The sequence below is a fragment of the Ciona intestinalis genome, chromosome 10 (assembly GCF_000224145.3).
Source record: "Ciona intestinalis chromosome 10, KH, whole genome shotgun sequence".
NCBI lineage: Eukaryota > Metazoa > Chordata > Ascidiacea > Phlebobranchia > Cionidae > Ciona > Ciona intestinalis.
In genome coordinates, this window is record NC_020175.2 from 4,676,611 (window position 1) to 4,697,963 (window position 21,353).

Consider the following 21,353-nt stretch of genomic DNA (forward strand, 5'->3'; position numbering starts at 1 on the left):
TTATTTGCGCTGCTTATTTACCCAGCAGATTTGATCTATTATGCCATCCACCGTAGACATTTGTAGTAATCGTTGTCGTTAGTTTTGAAAATAACTACGTTTGTAAACTCCGTTATTTTGGGGCCGGAATGTTAACTCCAACAATTACTATGTTACTGACTGTCTAGCGCCACCGTCTGACTGGCTTATTTATTGCCTTTCTCCTGTCTTCGTTATGCGAACGCCGTCTCTCTAGTCTGCGTTTCAGTATAGGTTCTTGCATGGTTCTGTTAGCATCGCAATTTAGCGTAACTGTTTAAGATTTAGTTATTATGTGTTCAGCTATTAACAATGTTTTATTTGTTAGCGACTGAACATAACTGTTTTTTAATCTCTCTCTCTCTCTCTCTCTCTCTGGCTCTCTGTCTCTGTGGATCTTTTTGGCTCTATCTGGTTGCTGTGGCTGTTATTTTGGTTGTTGTTGGAATCTGGCTATCGTTTATGATTTGCGTTATCGTCAATACATCTGTATATATTCATCAAGTGGAGAGCATTAATTAAGTTATAGACATCAGTCGCTTATTCCTTATACGGCTAAAACTGCAGCCGCGTTCGAGCTAAACCCTAGCTCCTACACCATCTTCTATGTTGATACTCGTTTGTAGATAAAGCAACACCCCGTATCCACCAAAAGTCAATGATATGGCAACAAGAAACGGAATGAATGCAATAATAACTTTTCGCTTATTCTTCGTATCGATTGAACTGGTAGCCATTTTAAATGCTGATACTGATACCCAGAAATGGTCCCAGTAATAACAACTGTAAGAACACAAGTTAGCTTCCGTTTTATCTCTTTAGTCATCGAAAACCGACTTGTAACTATTCACACAAAAAGTACAAAGACGAGACCAATTTATTTATAATTTTTCTCAATAAATCAAAAATTTCATAAGCTGAAAAAAGTTATTTTGCAACTTAGTAAAACCAAATACAAAGAAATTCTCATGTCTTTTATCAACGAATGCTCTCATATAAACTAATGTTCAACCTGGACGCCGTATAATGTTTAATGCGACATTCATACAACTATAATATATTTTAACTGTGAGCATTTGAACTATAGCTTACACCACCCCAAACGTATTTAATGTCGTGTATGCAAACATAATGCACAATGCATAAGGGAAAGCAAATGTTTGTTCTCTCACATTCAAATATGTATATTTCGTAGCCGTGTACCGCAGGTGCTGACCTAATGTAAATGCTAAATTAGAAGACAACAGCTTTGTGAAGGTAATTTGTACAATTTTATCTTTCTCTTTATATGACACAATATACATGCGAGTAACCTGTAATAATGTATACAAAGGGACTTCATCATAAGATATTAAGTATAAAAGGGTGGGTAAGATGGGACACCTTTTCTTTTATTTTTTGTCTTATTTGGTAGTAAACGAAGAACATTTAAAGAATTAAACCGTATCCTTACGAATCCCCATAAGTGTTCCTCACCCCCATGCACTAGCTGTACTATACACAATATTAAATGAAACTTCTTATATACAATACAGTGCCGCATTAATTTAACTAATGACTAAAAATCGATTTATAGTTTTCAAGCATATAACTTCAAACCAGATTAAACGTGCTCAAACCCTCAATTCCGGCCATTTCAATTCGGTTGTGGTTATTAAATGGCCGGGTGACCGTTTAGGAACTTTGTTATGAACTTCTGTGGTAATAATGGCTTTGTTTTCTATTTGATTTTCAAATGGGCTTGACATTTTACGATACATTCTGGCTAAATAAGCTGAAACCTTTAGCAACGATATTTGTAAACAACACAAGAATAATGTTCAATGTTCTTTATTTACCGCCAACGAGACACAAATATGTCATACAACTCTAAAACAAAAATCTGACTAAGTTTCTTGTCGTATTTCATACCAAAAGAAGAATTATCACCATATAACTGAAGATTACAAAACTTAGCTTTTTATATTAAATTATAAGATCGCAAAACATCTTCTTCGGTGGCTCCACGTGAACTAGATATACAGTATGGTTAATTGGTTATAAAAAGATGCTTAACCAGTTACAATTACTCATGTGGAGTAAATTTATATACGGTAAAGCTACTACAACATGTGAGAGTATATATGAACTCACGTTCTGCTATGTAGTCTGAAAAAACGTGTTGGAATAATGTGTAACTATATAACTTTTAGTGTCATTTATGTTATTTATTCCGCCGTAGTCTAAAATGAAGCATATACTCACTTTAAGTGGCCATATATTTATAAACTTTATCTGCCGATTATTATCAAAATGTCTTAAGTGATATTACGACATCATTAACCCTAGAATGTGGCAAACAAAACTTACTCTTTTAACATCTGAACCATCTTTTCATTCCATCTCCACTGCCAGGCGTTCACACGACGTCTTTTAATTTCAAATCTGCAAGATGCGATGTCAAGCTGAACGGTGACGAGAACCAAGACAAGGAGAAAAAGAACTTTGCGATCCATGATGATTTATCTTTATGCTCACTTGAAGAAGATGATAAAGTGACTGCTTTTACGCACTTTTATACAGCCTTTGACAGGCCGTGACTAAGAAATAGTTTTTCGTTGTTATAAGAATCGAAAATTTCTTCGTGGAAACCACGTCGCACTGACTGACTGACGCAACTGAGGCATTGTGTTCATCTTTTTAGAAATCACTTGATGGCTGTGACGTTAAGATGAGATCTTATATCACTAGTGAATCTTTGCATCAGTTGTTTCATGGCCTACTCAATACTTGGTTGTTCCCAGGTTATTCCCAGTTAACACATGTATTATTTATAATTTAGTTAATAGGCTAAACAATTTCGCCAATATAGGCTTAAAAGTCAAAACCCATTAGATGAAATACTTGCTTGACATTTAAGTGACACAGGTCGTTTAACAGCTACCAACTTAAGGCAGCGGTGTCTAGAGGGGGTTAAACTGACAGGTTAAATAATTTTCACGCGAGAGCCGTCTGCACATAACATGAAATTTTCATTTTTACTATGGCCGAAAGTTTTTTTAAAACTGTACGTGGAGTATTTAGAGCTATTCTATTTTTACGTTTAGTTTCGATCGAGTCTTATTTGCCTTAAACAAGTCAAGAGTCTTGTTCTTTCCTAGCAGGAGGTCAGGAAATATCTGTCATTTTCCTTTCAAGTTATAGAAGCTCGAAACATCCAAAACTGCGATGTAGAACTCGCTTAGAGTGGAATGTTAAATTTCATCTATTTCTCTAATCAGTTTGACATTACTTTCCTGAAAATTGAGCCGCGCTTCTGGCAAAGATTATAATTATTCAGAAATCTGCGTCGTCAAAGTTTTGATGTAATTGTGCCGATTGTTGTTCTTCAAAGTAAGCGATCAGGAAATACCTGTTGTTTTGATTCAAGCTATAACAGCTCAAGTCTCGGTAAAACAATGACATGGTACTGTGAGGTAAGATATAGGACACCTTTAGCACATAATATCAAAATAACCTGATCGTGTTTTAAACAACAATTAACAATGGTATATGTTGAGAGTCGTGAGTATATGTGGTTTATGCTTATACGTAAAGTCGGTTTAGCATTATCATTTGATTGACACCAGCATTGTATTTGTTATTCACGTAAAAGTTGTACTGTCTTTTAGTTTGGTTTTGATTGTATTTCTTCTCACTCTTTGTTGTCCTGTTATTTTGGGTTCCTTATCAATGTTCGTAGTCCACTATTGTGGCCCCTTTTCTACACTTAGTTCAACGTTTCTGCGTCTTCACTACCGCTGATTGCTGCGTGGTACGCGCCGCGCACTGCGCGCTTTTTTCCTCCTTTTAGGTGCCGAGCAGTTCTCGTTGTTCTGTGTTAGCAAAAGGTTGTTTTACTGGGAACTTGTAGCCTATTCAGTCAATAAGTGACATTTGTATCGCGTTGTTGTGGTGTAAAAGTTGTTGTTGAACTATTATTAAATACTCTCGTTTTTAGGTTCTACTCTTAAATAATAGGCTTTTTTAATTTAGTTCTATTCAGTGCAGCTTATAGCAAGTGTAGAACCGCGATTTGCCATAAAAGCTGCGTCTCGGAACAAACCACTGTTATAAACGTACCACTTATACCGGCGCTGTAAGTTAACTAGATTTATAAATGTTCTTAACTACCTTATAAGGGCTAAAATTTAACTTTAGCATATTCTAAATACCGAGCGTGCAAAAAAAGGCACCACTGGGGATCGAACCCAGGATCTCCTGTTTACTAGACAGGCGCTTTACCACTAAGCCATGGCGCCGATGGTCAAACGCCGAAGCACATTTCGTTCTAGTCGTGAATGGCCTATATATTACATAGTAGGGCCGGGGAAGACGTAACACATTGTGCGCAGTGTCCAAATATCCTGATCTTGTTTTAAAATTTAAACCATTAATACCGGTCTATGGGAGTCGCAAAGGTACAGTTTTATAATTCTTTAAATGTTTTTTGTTTACTACAAAATAAGACAAAAAAATAATGAAAATGTGTCCCGTATTCCCCTACTTTCTATCACTGTCCTACATTTAATGTTATCACACCAGCTTTAGAAATGCATGTAAATAATAGGTAAATATGTACATTTTATGTCAGATTTTTACTCGTATACGTAATTAATGTATTTAGTCGTCACATTATGCATTCGTTAGTGGAGTTTATAATATATATTAAAACTATCAAGGTTTATTAGGCATGACTTATGTTGGTAATCACGACTGATTTTGTATTAACAAGTCGCGCGTGTATAACTACTGTCGTTATGTCGCTAATTCTCTGTTTCTTTTTGTATTAATTAATCTGACTTGGCTACTGTATCGAAGATAAATACAAACTATGTGTGAGTAACAAAAAGTACACAGATCCGACGTAGTTTTGTTGCGTATTTTATTGAAAGCAATATTTACGTAACAAAAGTCACGAATTTAGGAAGCTCTTACGTATGTATTTGATGTGTACAATGACGTATGTAAAGGCACGCATCTCCTACAAGGTTTGTAACAAAAAATATCCACCATTTACAACCAAAACCAACATTTTGTGTTAATGTTCCATTTAAAATAAAGCACAATTTGACACCTTTAAACACATGAAGGGAAAAAGGTGAATAATTCGTGTTTTTACGAATAAAAAGGAATACAGATTTCCTGCGCACAGTAGCAGGATAGTTTTAAAACACATGGCGAACTTGTGAAACTATAAATAAAATAGAATCTTAAATAAAATCATATTGGTCTAAGAAAAAGAATAAAACTAAGCGTGTTCTTGTTGAAAGGCAAGCATTAGATCTGCTAACTTCTGAGTTTCCTCAATCGTGACAGCATTGTACAAGGAAGCACGAATACCACCTACTGACCTGAAAACAATAAAGCAATGTGATGAAACAATGATCCTGTTTGATCTCTTGTTCTGGTAAATGTTATATTCTATTCTATATGGTGAGGCTCTACACTTCTACGTATTTACATCTCGATTGGACTCCGTCCCATTATACCAACAGCCAGGGAGCTTACAGTCCAGTTAGTGACCACTACTTTTAAAAATAAGCTATAAGTGTTTTGACCAAGGACACAACGCATATCAGACTAGTATCAAGCACCCAATCTGTTGGATACAATAAAAGCACTTAACCACTCAGCCCAGGGCCTGGATTAACTGGTTACAGTAACTCTGGACATGAATTTTTAAATATAAAATAAATAACAAGTACTTGTTCTCAAAATGGTAAACCCACTGTATCCACCTATATTCATGCAGCTTTACTATTTTCGCAAAACTTACCGATGTCCCTTTAATCCAACCATGTTCGCTTGTTTCGTTCTCTCGAGAAAGAGACTCTCCAGCTCCTGGTCACCTCCAGGTCCTCCAACTCGGAATGGAAGATTGATTCGACTCCTGCAGTCGTCATCAATCATGCAACTGTGGAGAGAAAAGATAAAATATTTTACTTTATAGATATTTAAAAAATGCTGACAGTTGCAAAAAAGACAAATGTTGTTTCAGTTTAAAATAGGAAATTTAAAGAGAGAGAAAAACCAGGTTTTGAATTATCTTACTCTTAGAAATTTTTGTTTTTCACTTTTTTAAGGTAGAATGGCCAGCTGGACTATAGCCAAGTTTCCATGGCATAGTTCCTCCATATAAAATAGAACACTTACTGGTAAAATCCATTTGAGTTGTTAATGACAGAGTAGATCAACTGTGACTTGATTGCACTTCTCTTTGCCATAGACATCACTCCACCAGAGTTTTTGATCCATTCCAAAACCAATCCAGTCAAATAAATGCTAAAAAATAAAGTCACTTTAGTTTCTGAATGGTAAGAAAACATAATTATAAATGTGCAAATAGATTATAATATGCAATTAAGGCTTGATGTTTTATTTGACATAGTTTTTACTAAACACCATCATTTCTTCTGTCAGGCAGTAACTTTTTGGCAGAAGAAGACTTAGAAAATTCTACCATCTAGTAGCACAGGCAGAATTGCCAGTAAAATATAAACTGTATGATGTTGAGTATAATACTGTAATTGGTGTAATAAACGGCCTTTATATGATATACCATAATAGAAATCTTATAAACCTGTAGCTAGGTGGTGTATTATAAAGTGAGTTCATGTCAGCTTGAAGTTTGTAGTCGAGCACGGCTGGACATTCCTTCAACTGATGTCCAATAAGATCATCTCGGATGATAACAAGAGTCACTCCGGCACATCCGATGTTCTTTTGTGCTCCAGCAATAATTGCACCAAACTGAAAAATAAAAATATTTTTCAATTGGGATGAGATAAGTGTTAGGTATTTGCTTGTGCATGTATGTGGAGCATTTCTCTTGGCAATGACTGTTGGATTGTGGTTTTGAACAGTGGTAGTATCCATGCACTTACTAGATAAGTTGAAATTACGTGTGGCTTATGAGTTAATGAGTCACTGCTGCTGTATTTATCACAAATATAATGAACATATTAAAATTCAGAGAAAATGTGTGCAGATTTAAAACTTTGAAAACTGTGCACAGTTTGATTCAGTTTAAAAAACTTAAAAAAGCATATTAAGTTTCCAACCTTTGAAACATCCACAGGTTTTGAGAGAATATTTGAAGACATATCGGCAATAATTGGAACATTTCCTGCTTGTGGTGCAAAGTGGAATTCAACTCCGTTTACAGTTTCATTATCACAGTAATAAAGATAAGCTGCATTTGGGTTTAACTGCCATGTTTCTTCAGCTGGAATGCCTAAAAAGTTAGGAAGTATAAATGTGTTTGTCAGACTAGCTTATAATAAACCTTATACAAATTTTATATACAATTATATATATATATATATATACAATTTTTTGTTTTGCTTATTATATTTTTGCGGCTTACTTGTGTATTTTTTGAGTTTTGGGTGCACAATGTTGATGTTGCCGAACTTTTCAGCCTAATAACAAAACATTTTTTTAAGTTTTAAATTTCAAATATATATCTATTATATAGAAAGAATAAATTTTACCAATAAATTACAACTTTAATGAAAGTAACTGAGAAATCACGCATCTTATTTACATAACAAAGCTCCCATAGGTCCTAATGACATACCAGCCCAATTTTTGAAACAGAGGTGGCATCATATGTTTTAGCACCCCAGTTTTACATCTGAATACAGGCTTACCATGCATGTTAACAATGTCACGTCAGATCGTACAAAAAATGGTAAATTCAGGACACTATATGAACAAATGTTAAATTAAAGACACTAGTAACCTCTTTTGCTGCTTTAGCAGACCAAGTTCCTGTGACAATGTAATCTGCTGTGGCATCACTTGAAAGGTTAAGTAGATTTAAAGGCACAGCACTGAACTGCCCAGTGGCGCCACCTTGCAGAAATAGAATCTTGTAGTTGTCTGGTATTTTCCTGTCAATTAGAAGTGGTACTTTAATTTATGTGAGAACTCATCAGGTTAAGTAGGTAAGGTTATGCTTATAATTAGAATGTGGCCTAATTAAAGAGTGAGATCAACTTACATGAGTTCTCTGAGATTGGTTTTGGCTTGTTCAACAATATCAATAAACTCCGCAGATCGGTGACTCATTTCTATGAAACATAAAAATAATATATGACTCGCATATTTGTCATAATATTATATTTTATAATAATACAATTTAATAATGACTTTTCAAATGACTTACCAAGAACGCCAAAGCCCAAATTTCTGTAGTTGAGGAGTTCAGTTTGTGCTTTTGCCATCACCTAATAAACAAATTCACTAATATACTTGTATTATAGCATAGTCCTCATATTTACGTTATGTCTTAGCCCATTTCCTATGTCTCATTACCTCTTCATATATAAATAAATATCATAAGAAAAACAAACAAACAAGCACATTTAACTTACCGATGCGTCTATCTTTGCTGGGCCGGGGTTAAAGTTGATAACGTCTGATTTTTCTGTCTTTGTCGGGGCGGTTTGACCATTCTGCACTGTCTTATGTACTCCGTTTTTCATTGCCTGTATATTGCTATAACTGTGACCATTCTGTACAGCAGTATGCCCGTTGGTGTAACCGTTTCCGTTCATAGTTGACATTGTATGAGATAATGTATAAGCTTCTGTCTGTATAACTTTGAGAATAATAGACGACCGTCTCTGTTTTGTATCAGTGCGAATGGAGGGCGAGTTAAATGTCCGAGCTCTATTTATACAGCTACCTACAACTTCTTTTTTCGTGGCGTTTTATGTTACGTCATACTAAAACAATACGCCGTTTTTGCTTTAAAACGATACGCTTTCTCGTTATTTTTACCACAAGCTTTGAAATACATGTTTTATTTAGTATGTTGCAACCGTTAAATGAAAAAAAATCTTATATTTTCTTTTTTTAAGGAATATGAACGTTTTTTGGTAAAAACATATCAAAACACGTCGGATTTTTGTTATAAAAACATTCAAATGAAAATCTGTAGTTAAAAATAGTTGTTCCGTATAAAAAATGCTAAAAATGCATGTTTCTTTGCTGTTTTACACTAAAAACTAACCGCACGTGCCTACAGTCGCTTTGTTTGTAGTGCTATCGTTTCGCCGGTCGCGTGTTCAGCTGATCACGCGTCCAACGCCTGATCAGCGCATGGCCGTGTTAGTACATAAATTTTTCCACGGGCTTTTCGTTACTCCTGGTTGCACAATCGACTCCACGAAGAGATATGCTGGAATGGAAAATTTTACAGCAGTACCCTGGTAGTGGTACCGGGAAGTTTGCAGCGTCAGCTATTCTGTTGTAATATTTGCCCTAAGAGTGTCAATCAACAGAAATATGTTATTCAACTTTAAGGTAATTTAGCTTGATTGAAATCTGTTACATATTGGATTCAAATTAAACTGTTAAAGGTCAAATGTACAGGTAAACTGGTCAAAATGCGGTATGCACGCTTGCATTTCGAATGATTTAAAGTAAACCTATAACATGTCATTGCTGGTAATCACCTTAAAATTACCAGCCAAAAACAAAATTGTCCCTACAACTTACCGTTTGTTCTTTGTAGCTGATATGTCAAAAATGCAAAAATCAGCTGATATGTCAAAAATGCAAAGTCACTTTTTTAAACAGCGTGCAGAGCGCTTGGTCAAAGTGTAGCGAGTCAATAAATCGAGTTATGTAACACCGGTTTGACGTCATTGCTATTTTAACCACCTGTCGTTTAAGTTTACAACGTATGAGGTGCAGATAAAAAGGGAATGGCAATTTTAAACTTTACTTCGGTATTAAACATCAGGCTCTATACATTTTTTCATTTAGTGTTGTCTATTTCTGCTGCATCTTAGCAAAGGAAGTCCAAAGTGCATTTTAGTATTGACTCTGTATCACCATCGAGCGTTTTATATTAGGGTAGGAAAAGACGGGACACCTTCAGTACCTAATATTCAAATACCCTGATCGTTTTTTACATAATTAACAGCGATCTATGGGAGTCGTGTGAACACGGTTTTAGAATTCTTTGAATGTTCTTTATTTATTACAAACTGGGACGAGAAAATAGGTTGAAAATGTGTCCCATCTTTCCACATCCGACTACACATTTTCTTCTCATAGTTCTGTACCTTTAAACTTGAAGACTAAAAAGAACTACACAGTACGCGACAAAACGAGGTTCGGCAATGACGTAATAATACCTATTTCTATGTCAACACTCTTTTATTTCCGGCCTCGTGACAAGTTCGTTTGGGTTGTTATCCCGAGATTTTAAAGCTAGACAACAAAATGCGACGAAAAGTATAATAGTTGACACTGTTACGCAATAAAAAGCACTACCACACGCGACCTTTTGAATTGTCTCAACGATTCTTCGTGTTAATCCTTGCAGCTCTGAAATGGGTAAAATTTTAGCACAAGATCTTTGATTTTACGGCCTATTGGGGGATAAGCCCGCAACAAGAGACCGTAAATAAGTTGCATTTATTCAACCACAGCAAGTGTTAATATATTACCTGATACATCTCTGGCGTGTATTTTCCAATTCACTTTAAAATTGGGCTCATAATCGGGAATTAGTTTACTTAGAACTTCATTGAAATATAGTGTCGTATCAGCACTGTATTTTGCCGAGTCTTCCACCAACGGGGATACCGTAATCATCAGCACACAGCCTGTATTAAAAGATCTAAGCTTGTTTTTCATTTTTTGGAACGTTTCTTAACTTTCTTAAATATAAGTCACATTCACTTATTTATTCATTTCTGCAATTATATATATTTTTTAAAGTTTTTACTAGGGTGGGCAAAGGTGGGACGTGTTTTCACTTTTCATTCTCTTATTTTGGCCCATTTTGTAGTGAGTAAAGAACATTTACAGATTTATATGAACGTAGCCCCGTGACTCTATAAAAGACCCTTGTTAATTGTATATAACGATCAGAAAAAAATGGGACGGTGTCCGATTTTACCCAACAGTACTATATACATTACCTGTTATAAAAGCTGTCGCTGCTGCCACGAATCCAAAACATTCGTTAACTCGTGACGCCATTCGAAAGCGGGTTCTTTGTTTTATTATTCCCAATATTAACAGAATCGCGGATATCGCGCATGCGCAGATACTTACTTTGAGTATAGCCGCTGTCAGAATTTCAAACGGCGATAAAACTGAAAGGTACGTTGAGTAGTTAGCAAGGAAATATAAGTGAAAAAAAAAACAGGATTAAAAAAACGTGAAAAGACAAAAAATAAAAGTTATCACGTCATTTTTTAGTGTCATTTGTGTTTTCTCTTTCTAACACGAAATAACAAGCACAACCAGAAGAGACTAAACAGACGTTATTAAAACGTATGTAACAAGTTCACAACACACCGAATAGAAAAACGTAGCATAGCCTACGCCATACACATACAGTATATAATCGAAAATCGGTTGATTTTATACCTTTTGTATCAATACATAGCCGATAATCCCCCACGCCAAACACTGAGTCTCCATGTATGCAGTACTGCGTTAGTGTTTGAGAAATGCACATTTGCTTTTCTACTATCCTTCTGAATTCGTCGAAGTCCTGGGAATGTATATTAGATACGCCGCTTTATATCGGGTTTACAATCGGATTAATAGTACACTGCCGAATCTGTTCCATTCATTAAAAACATGATCCTACCTCATTCTTAACACGTTGCTGCTCTTGAAACTGTTCTGAAGTGTTAACTTTTTCCAACATCCTTTTCAAGGTGTTGGCGAACTTCGATCCCCGCGTTAACCCGTACAAATGCATTATAGCAATATCACCAATGCTATCGTATATAAGGGTGATCAGTGGAAAGCATGCAGTCAGCCATGGGAGAACGCACAATCCAGCAGTCAGCAGAACAACAGAGAGCACGAAGCAGAAAAATCCAAACAAATCGTACCAAATTTCTACGTTTCTCGCCATAACTGTTCAGATAGTTTAGATGTTGTATATACTATATATTTACCTGAATAGTGAATAGGCTAGAAACTAATCGCTGCCCAACGAAGCTGAATGCTTTTAACCGGTGAACATTGCGCTTCCGATTACGACAGCGCTATATACTGTATAATTAATAAATAATTAAACTCAATGCATATACCTTTATCAATTCACAACAGCTTTGATGTAAAATGAACCCTAATACTGAATTACTACTTCAACGCTTGGAATTTCTCTGCATTAAACGGCTATGAGATAACAGAATCGAACAATTGGCATTGTGTGTTTCTTGCGTTTACGGGTGAAAAAAATCGTGTGTACAGTTTATTTTGTGCAAGTCTATGGACGTAAAAAATATGCTTATGCTACAATTTAGAGTGGACACACTGTCGACCACACTAAACGAATAGAGCATTTCGCAACGACATATTTGAGCACATATATAGCGAAATGCCCCAATCTATAGAAACCTTATTACGGAACACGTAAGCAAGCAGACAGTAGTGCAACATGTTATGTGCTTACGTTTTAGAAAGTCAGTAAGTCTGTACGAATGGTTGTTTTTTTCATGCCGCAGTTTGTTGTGTTTGTAACCATATTTACCGTAAATTGTAATACGCAGAAATAGATTATATAAGTATTTATAACATATTATGACTGATTCTGAAATTCCAGTAACTGAAATCAGTACTGAAGGAATTACTGGGTAAGTAATGATAATGTAATATAGAGTGAACTAATGTTAAAGGGTAATTCGTAACTGTAGTATTGGCTTCAACATAAAGTTTTAGCTTCTTAAAGTTTAGAAAGTTTGAGCTTTGAGGCATCTGCTCTCGTTGAATAGTTAATTATGTATTTATATTCATTAGATGTTAATTTTAAGCTATGGCATTGTTATTTTAGAATCTGTTTTAGTTACCAGTAATTTGTGTAGTTTAAATTAGTAATTGGCTAATTGCAACTTTTAATATTTTAACATATGTATTTATACACTAAATTTAACTTTGTCACTTTGCAGATCTTTAAAAAAGATGAATAGCCCAGCAGCGCGTGAATGGATAACTCAAAGAAGAAACAGTGTTCGACCATGGTCAGATTTCATTAATACAAATAAGTTTCGCAAGCCCTCTAGCATCTCCCAGTGGACAAAACGATCAGTTAAGAACATGGAGCATTATCAAACGAATTACTTGTTTGTATTTTCAGGCCTAATCATTTACTGCATGTAAGTTATACTTCTAGCTTGTATTGTTAGCTTTAACACATTTTATCGGCCAGATAAAAAAATGCAACTTCAAAATCTGGGCATGTTTGTGAGCAATAAATTAAAAATAACAAATGTTTTTGTCACAGAATCACATCACCGTTATTGTTGATTGCTCTGCTTATATTTCTTGGCGCTTGTTACGTTATACACGTGAAAAATGAGAAATCAAACATCAAAATATTAGGTAATATTTTATTTTCAATCAGTCATCAATTTTGTATACATTATTGTTAAATGTATGTAGGAATGAACATAACTAACTTTATCCTAGCGTAGACGGAACCACAGTCTTTATGACACAGGGTTTTATAAACCTAAGGCTAGCTTACGAATTTAGTCTGTTTTTCCATTTGTAGGGACTGTAGGATACTATAATGGGATATAACAATATATATATCTGTTTTTTAGGACAAGTACACTTTAATTTATTATATTCATATTCATAATATTCATGTTTATCCCAGGTCATGAAATAACACATATGCAACAATATGCTGTTGCCGGTGCGTTAACGTTCCCACTTTTCTTTGTTGCTGGAGCTGGTGCTGCTGTTTTTTGGGTTTTAGGTGAGAGGAGAAAGTTTTTTTAATTGCACAAATAAGGTATATATACAAGGTATCCTGCAAAATTTCAGATGTGTGAATTGGTTTCTAAAAGATTTTTATTTTTCGGTACATCTGTTTTACGATTATCAAATCATTTGACAAGCTAAAATAAAACAGTTAGGTAGTTTTCTTAACCTTTTCCCGAAACAAAACATTTTGGTTAATTAACTGTTTCTGAGCTTCTGTTGTAAACAATTTTCAACCCTATTCCATTATTTTTGCAACATCACCCAGGCGTTTCTTTTCTCCTCGTTGCTCTTCACGCTTCATTTCACATTTCTCCCGAGGAAGGAACGACAGAGGATGAAACCCCTTTCATGGAAACTGTTTAAATCTTTCCACAGATGCTTCCATTAGCTTACACAGCTTTACTTAACCCAAAAAAAACTATTTTAGCCTTTTTCTCCCACATTAATTCTTTCACCAGACAATGAAAGAATGCAAAAAAAGAAGAAAAGTCTGGGATTGGATAAAGTGCATAGCTAATAATCTTTTCTTTGTATATTAATATATAAGAATCCTAAAACCTTACGTACTGCTTTTCTGTATTACATTACCCCAATAGTATTGAAACAGTTCTTAAAAGTTTGTAGTTAAAACATAAAGTCACTTTTTTAAACTTTTAGTGATTCTGGGGCGTCATTGTAAAAATGCAGTTAACCCATAGTTGCAAGCAAAGAAAACCTAATTAAATAATGTGGTGAATATTATATATACTTTGGGTCTGCTTGTTCGTATAGATACATACAAGCGGGGTAAAATCTTTTTTATTGTGGGAAACTGTGGTACATGTGATGTCACCTCTGTTTTAAGTTTAGGTGCCATGTCATCTAGGCTCCCCGTATGTTACGGAAACTTTATATATTGTGCTTAAATTGTGCCTTGAGTGTGGATCTTACAATATTTAGTTGTTGAAGCTTTAGATTCAAAGTCAATATTTTAAAGGATTAGTTTATATAGCATGCTTGAAGTGACCCTGTTTTTATTACCTTGGTATTATGTATAAATGCACTTGAAACATAGCCTATACTTGCTACTACATTATCAATGCGTAGGACTGGTAAATGCTATTCATGTATTAAGTTAAATAAAACCATGTTCTTGCTATTCAAATTTAAAATATATTAAGTTGTAGTAAATTAAATAATTAGGTACTGCTATAACCAGGTAGGTCATGAATAATGTTGTGTTTCTCAACCTTTTTTTAAGAAAATATTAGGTATTAATAAAAAATAAAGCTTTGGCAACTCTTTCTCGAAACTATTTACCCAACATTTCCTAAACATAATAAAAACAATTTACTTTAAACCAACAGCCAAGGCATTGTGCACCAAAGTAGTAGGCAACCCAACCAAAACAAATAGCCCAGCACTTTCTGTATTGCCAAGGATTGCTTGGTTAATACATTGCGTTACTAAACGGAGATTATAGGTTTAAGGGCTAGTTTTGCTTGCCACCAATTAATGATACATAAAGATTCTTACATTTTTACTATTGATTTTGAATCTGAGGTACATAAAGTCTTTACGGTGTTGAACTTAATTGTAGTTTAACCTTATTGTTCCAGACTAAAGCATTTTTCCAACTAAGAGGTGTAGAGGCACTAAAACATCTTCTTCCATATAAAGTTTATTTGAAAATACAAAGACAATGATTGGCGAGATAAGTATCTTGGTTATCAAGTGCAAATACAAAAGCTAATTTACAAAAAAAGGAACCCACTGAACAATTATTGGGCTTTTAAGTTATAATTTTCAAGTGTTATACTGTTAACAGTGTTACCTCTGACTGATTAATCTCATTGCTAATCAACTATGTGAGGCAAGCAAGTTTAAACTGGAAACACTTCCCGGTTTAAGGTCCAAAAATTTCGGCAAAAAAATTGCACACGATAATAGAGCGAAAATCGAAAGTGACCATGTACACAAGAAAGAAGAGCTATGCTAAGTTACGAAAAAAGTTTTGAGGATAGAATGCAGATGAAAAAAAACAAGCACACACATTAAGTAATCTGTGATTCTGGACTACAGTAACTTATCTATCTCTGCCCTGGATAGTCAAAAATAAAGAGAAAAAGGCAGCAAGAGAACCAAACTTGGAACTTAAGACAGAGAGCACTTTTGAATGTTAACAGTAATTGCAGCAGTAACAGGTAGTATTAGGCAGAAATAAGAAAGAACGTAATATTCCAGCCTAAATCATTTTTCTTTACTTTTTCTCTGCTGTGTGTAAATCCTACCTGACATTACACATGAGAGAACTATGTTGTATCGTGCACAGTGTATAACCCACAGAGATAATCTATCCTTGTAATATCTTCCAATCAAACCTAGGGTTAGGGGCGTGGGTTAAAGGGGGGTACGGAGGGTCAACAATTTGCCAGATACCCAACTCTGGACAATCTTCAAGCACTAGTGATCCACAGTAAGGAATCTGAACATAGAAACCATATTAAAGCACCAATAAATATCAACAAAATATGTGACGTTCGCATTATTTATATAATATATATATATATATATACAAACATATCAACACATACATGTATATTACGAAATTCTATGTATAGTAGGCTACTTGGTAAATCGTAAGCTGGCATGAGGTGTATCAACATCTGTGTTATAATGACTGTCGTTCTCCGGCCAGGCGGGAATGAACAAAGTCACATTTATTCATTCATTTATAGTAGAAATAGACCTTAAATAACTGTATGAACAGAAAAGCTTACCTTAGTTACAATTCCCACAAACTCTGGCATTGGTCGTGGGCTTAACCCTTGTATTTGACGGGAGAGACCATCTAGGGATCCTGCATGCCCGGTGATCAATATATCTCCTGTTGGTTGTAAGTTTCATAATTTTGTTGGATATATTAAAGTTGTTAAATAATTTGTAAATAAATTTCTTAGCAAAAACAGTTGTGTTACATAAAAACCTAATATTGTTGAAAATGGTGCAAGTATAGTGACTACATCAAAAACTATGTTTACAAAACTTTTTTATGCTAAATTGGTAAGGTTCTACAGGGAGGCAGGAAGCATGCCGGTGGACCCCGGATTTAGAGTTTACCCATTACCTCATGTTTAAAAAGCTGTGAATTTTGAAATATTCTCCATAATGTATATTATACAACAATAGATGTAATGCATTCCAAACATAAGACTTAAACACAAACCTTTTGTTTCCTTTGCAACTCTTGATATAAACTTATGACACCGCTTGAAATAATCGCTGCATCTTTCATTATGCGGCATGTCATCTTCAGAAACCCAACTTCGATAATTCTTGTCGACCTTTATTCCAAAGTTGTTCATACTTGAAGCATCCATAAACTTGGGCAATCCACCTAGTGTTAAATGGTGAACATTTACCATGAGACAGTATCTTTATAAATATGCAGATTTAAACTTGATTTTGATGACGAATTTCATTTCATTAATTTTCAGATCACAATATCCCATATTTGTCACAAAATCACATATTTAACAAAATTATAGCCTATGATATAAGTATTAACCTGGACTCCACTTCATCCACTCATATAACGCAAGATCAACGTTTACGTTCAATTTCTTGTCATCGCCCATACCTGGATATTAATTATATGAATATGATAAAATGACTAGCTTTTTCATGCGTTTTTTTCCTAAACAAATTTTTTTCTATATTCAATACCTTGGCTTATACCCAGTTGATTCACCAAGTATATTTTAAATATTACATTTACCTATTAAATTATAATATGTGTTTTAGCATAGAATAATGTCTATGGAATTAAACACATTGTCTTACCCTTCAAAATAGCATTCGCAGTCTGTAGACATCTTAGCGAAGGACTTGAAAAAACGTGGCTAAAATTCACCCCAACCCCTCTAAGACCTTGACCAGTCAAAAATGCCTGTAATGTTAAACAATAGACATATACTATCTGTAAATATATTTAAGGTTGTAAAGCATTCATAACAGGAAACCAGGTGTTAAAGTAATGTGCCAGCTCTGGTCTAAATTCCAAGTCACCTATTACCCTTTTTGCATGGTAATAATTATACACCTAAGTACTGGCAAGAACAAAGCTAGCACACATAATGTCATAAGCGTGTCATCTGCTGTAGGGGTTGGTTGTTACTCGCATTATGCGTGTAAACAGAAGTATGGTGAAAGGACAGTTTACTTTTAAGAACCTAACCTTTTTTGGGTAAAATTTTTACAGTTTTAAGTTGGTAATAGCATCGTAAAGTATCAGAAATTATATTATAAACTTAAATTAGCAACATTTTGCTAAAATAGGCTAACTCAGTGTTTATACGCGCATAAATTGATGACCATGCAAAACAAGTTAAACAACGCGGTTAACAAATTACCAAATGACGACTTTATACGCATCGCTATTCGCATAAACATTTTAATATGCAAAAAGGGTATATAACATGACTTGCTTTTAGATACCTATATAACATGTTCTACCAAGGAAATTTCAACATTAGTATTTTTATCAAGTAACATAGATAATAAAAACCAGATAAACTAAAGCTGGGACTGGCATTCCACATACCTGGTACAAACCCATTTCAGTAATAGGGCTATCGTGGTTAAAATCTTCTGGCCCACCAACTCGTTTTGGAATCTTTTGCGGCATGTTAAGGTTTTTCCGGTGATAGTGGCCTAAGGGTGTTTAAATATTGTAAATATTATCATCATTTAAACATTGTTGTTATAGATTAACTGACATGTGCTTTGACTATTAATCACTCTTTAAACATGAAACTGCATGGGCGATTATGTGGGCAGCACTCCTGTACAATATACCATTGTGTTGAGCGTTGTAAAAATAAATAGCTACCACTAGCTATTACAACAACTTCTGTTTCGGATAAACTTTCATACATGAAACAAAATTTCTTTAAGTTTACACAATGCACAAACAGATAATCAATTATGAGGTTTTCAATTATAAAAAAAATGCAAAAAATGAAAATAAAATGTGACAAGCATATTTTGTCAATCAACTTTACCAACCAGACAAAATAAATCTCAGGTATTCCTTACGAAAACTACCCTTTGTCAAGAGTTGTGCACAAAATACCTTTCTACACTACCTTGTTCATCAAATGACATTTTAATCCACTGTTTCCCAAACGTGACATCCACTCGCTCAGCGTGACGGAAAATATAAATTCTTCGTGATCTTTGGTTCATTGTTGGCAGTACAGGGGAGATACCTTTAGGTTTTTGAACCTAAACAAAAATATTTTCATCTTTTTAAAAATTTCCTGTGTATAATTATGTAAAATTTAAAGGCATTATCGCTCTGGCCATTTAACTAAACCAAACTACACTCTATGACACGTTTAGGCAAATTTATTTCCGAACGTTTACCTGGGCGTAAACATCATCTTTGGGTGGTCTAGGTGGTGGGTCAGTTGTGACAACCCCAGAGTTGCTTGGTACTGGTACGTGTCTACTTCGGTCTCTACTTTCTATTTGCTGGTGTGTTGGTTCATCTATTTCTGGCACTTCAGCTATATCCTTGTTATGATAAGGAAGAAATGAGTTTTATATTGTCATTAAACAAACATGTGGTGATGATGTTTATAATAGGTTAAAGGCTGTTTTGGGGGCATATCTATTCAAGAATGCTATTCGTATGATTAAAAGTTATAATTACTACTATTTGAAACAATGTCAGCAGTTAAGCAGTATATAATAGTTTTCATATTATATAAGTTTTTACGTTCTGTAGTAAGGTTTGTGAACTATAACCAGATGTGTGGAATTCGTCAGCCCCTCGCGAATATTTTCGTTGCAACTTTCGTCCTTCATCCGAAGCGGTTGCTTTACTTGTCAGCACACAGTTCCTGGAAACCACAGGACATTGATAAACCATAGAATGTCAAGCAAGCAGATTTGTTCAATTGTTTTTGGACCCTATTTTCTAGGTTTTTAGCTCAAACATTGAGCTAATTAAAATTGTATTTTTACAACAGTTCAATTTGTTTAGACCCGCATTCTCTTTGTCAACTTTTTTTTTTTAAATGACCAACACAAAATGGAAAAAAACATTAGGCTTTGAAATAAAGGACAGAACCCACTTGTGTATTGTCCATGTATCTGTGTCTGTTGATTTCTCTGTGTGGGTGGCTGGGAAGAAACCACTACACCCAGTCATCCATGATGTGCCATAGAACCAACCCTCAAAGCTAGACCTAGGAAAAACATAATGACTAATTTAACCACTTGTTAATTAATGACTTGAACAGAGAAATTGATAAACAAGTATTTGTGCAAATGGGCTAACTCTGGCTAGGTTCCTTGGCATCCCATATGGTAGGAATTTCCTCCACAGAAAATAACATGTCTCAATTGCAGTCTACATTACTTACAACTAAAAACTTTAACAAGAGTCACTAACTTGGAAGCGTCAGAAACATCTTCAGGACCTACAAAGATGCAATCACCATTGATGAGCTGAAGATGTGTTTCGGAAGTTGGTGAATATGGATACAACACTCGTAGTGTCTGTGTGAGTGTAAAACGAAATGAAACTAAAAGCATTTGAAAAAATAAAACATATGCAAATATTTTTTTGAACAAAAAAATGATCCCATACGGTTTATGCTATCAGCCATATCCGCTATCAATGTATAAGAGAAAGTGGTTACGGCAAGTCTTAAAGACATCTGCTTACTAAAAATGAACAATGATAGTAAGCTAATTCTTATTCTTTAACATCAGAATCTATTCCCCACTTTATTTTCTAAATAGGCCAAACTTGTGGAAAATAGTTAGGCACCTAATGCCCCATTATGTTGTGAAATACAGCAATTGTCAATTTGTCATGTCTGTTTTCCTAAGGTGGCTGTACACAGTATCCGACTACAAATTCGCCTGTGAAGTCGTATGCAAACCCATTACCGAGTTCCGCATTCAGCAGCGAAATCCGGACAAAACGGAGGAATTCCAGATACTGTGTACAGCCACCTTTATTACCTCACAGTCTCCAAATTTCGGGTCCTTTGAATATAACCGAACCTCCCAAGCTGATGGTTTATTTAAATCAAGTTTCTTTGCCAACTCTTCAAGTTTTGTAAATTGGTTTGTTGGGAATTTATATGCCAGTGTAATATGAAGCTGCTTGTTGCTATGTGGTTCAACTTTGGTTCCTAAAATACAATATACATTTTAGTGTATAATAAAGAACTGTTTTTTATTATACTTTAAGAACACTTCTGTTTTTACAACTGACGCTGCCCTGCCACAAAAGGATAAATAAGTTAGAAAGTTACAATAATAAAATACTGTTTGTTTGGTTGAACAGATTTGTTTATATATACATTTTAAAATCAGTCAAAAACGATTAGGTAGTTACTACCTGCTAAAGTTTTTGCTTCTTCAGCGAACTGTTCTGAAAGGTTGCGAAGAAACTGGGCTGCATTTTCTTCAAGAAAAAGCCCAACATAGTTTTGGGTTGAAAAATATTCCACTGCGAATTTTGCTGGGCAGCCCTTGCTGCATATTCTCTGGCAAGCATT

General features: G+C 34.8%; 4 protein-coding genes and 1 non-coding gene across 6 annotated transcripts in view; 1 reads left to right on the forward strand and 4 right to left on the reverse strand.

Moving 5' to 3' along the window:
• Positions 1-4,226: 4,226 nt before the first annotated feature.
• trnat-agu lies at positions 4,227-4,298 on the reverse strand. The gene has a single exon. It is a non-coding gene; the product is annotated as a tRNA-Thr (tRNA).
• A 606-nt stretch (positions 4,299-4,904) lies between these two features.
• Positions 4,905-8,803, reverse strand: LOC100183539 (phosphoserine aminotransferase-like). Its single transcript, XM_002125647.4, has 10 exons — positions 8,418-8,803; positions 8,210-8,270; positions 8,045-8,114; positions 7,784-7,934; positions 7,406-7,460; positions 7,101-7,273; positions 6,620-6,789; positions 6,193-6,321; positions 5,816-5,953; positions 4,905-5,390 (listed from the first exon to the last, which is right to left on the reverse strand). Exons 1-10 carry the CDS (start codon positions 8,607-8,609, stop codon positions 5,288-5,290), a joined length of 1,242 nt encoding a protein of 413 aa, XP_002125683.1. The 5' UTR covers positions 8,610-8,803; the 3' UTR covers positions 4,905-5,287.
• Positions 8,804-10,009: 1,206 nt separating this feature from the next.
• LOC104266170 lies at positions 10,010-12,384 on the reverse strand. 2 transcript variants are annotated; one of them, XM_026836245.1, is made up of 4 exons: positions 11,663-12,384; positions 10,983-11,563; positions 10,506-10,664; positions 10,010-10,383 (listed from the first exon to the last, which is right to left on the reverse strand). In XM_026836245.1, exons 2-4 carry the CDS (start codon positions 11,041-11,043, stop codon positions 10,202-10,204), a joined length of 402 nt encoding a protein of 133 aa, XP_026692046.1. In that variant the 5' UTR covers positions 11,044-11,563; positions 11,663-12,384; the 3' UTR covers positions 10,010-10,201. The 2 variants fall into 2 exon arrangements, with proteins under 2 accessions (XP_026692046.1, XP_026692045.1); XM_026836244.1 differs by lacking the exons at positions 10,010-10,383; positions 10,506-10,664 and having other exon boundaries at positions 10,777-11,159; positions 11,437-11,563.
• A 119-nt stretch (positions 12,385-12,503) lies between these two features.
• LOC100178827 (prenylated Rab acceptor protein 1-like) lies at positions 12,504-14,947 on the forward strand. The gene is made up of 5 exons (XM_002126526.5): positions 12,504-12,659; positions 12,972-13,178; positions 13,307-13,404; positions 13,685-13,786; positions 14,060-14,947. Exons 1-5 carry the CDS (start codon positions 12,607-12,609, stop codon positions 14,155-14,157), a joined length of 558 nt encoding a protein of 185 aa, XP_002126562.1. The 5' UTR covers positions 12,504-12,606; the 3' UTR covers positions 14,158-14,947.
• A 561-nt stretch (positions 14,948-15,508) lies between these two features.
• The window catches only part of LOC100181236 (ubiquitin-associated and SH3 domain-containing protein B-like), a 6,816-nt gene continuing 971 nt past the window's right edge, over positions 15,509-21,353 (reverse strand). Inside the window, exons 5-17 of the mRNA XM_026836246.1 lie at positions 21,194-21,330; positions 20,812-20,984; positions 20,234-20,340; positions 19,914-20,027; positions 19,556-19,679; positions 19,201-19,350; positions 18,921-19,059; positions 18,377-18,486; positions 17,617-17,722; positions 17,342-17,413; positions 17,000-17,170; positions 16,554-16,660; positions 15,509-16,258 (exon numbers count right to left, since the gene is read on the reverse strand). Of these exons, the coding sequence (XP_026692047.1) occupies positions 16,127-16,258; positions 16,554-16,660; positions 17,000-17,170; positions 17,342-17,413; positions 17,617-17,722; positions 18,377-18,486; positions 18,921-19,059; positions 19,201-19,350; positions 19,556-19,679; positions 19,914-20,027; positions 20,234-20,340; positions 20,812-20,984; positions 21,194-21,330 (1,642 nt within the window). The 3' untranslated portion in view covers positions 15,509-16,126. The remainder of the gene's footprint in view (positions 16,259-16,553; positions 16,661-16,999; positions 17,171-17,341; positions 17,414-17,616; positions 17,723-18,376; positions 18,487-18,920; positions 19,060-19,200; positions 19,351-19,555; positions 19,680-19,913; positions 20,028-20,233; positions 20,341-20,811; positions 20,985-21,193; positions 21,331-21,353) is intronic.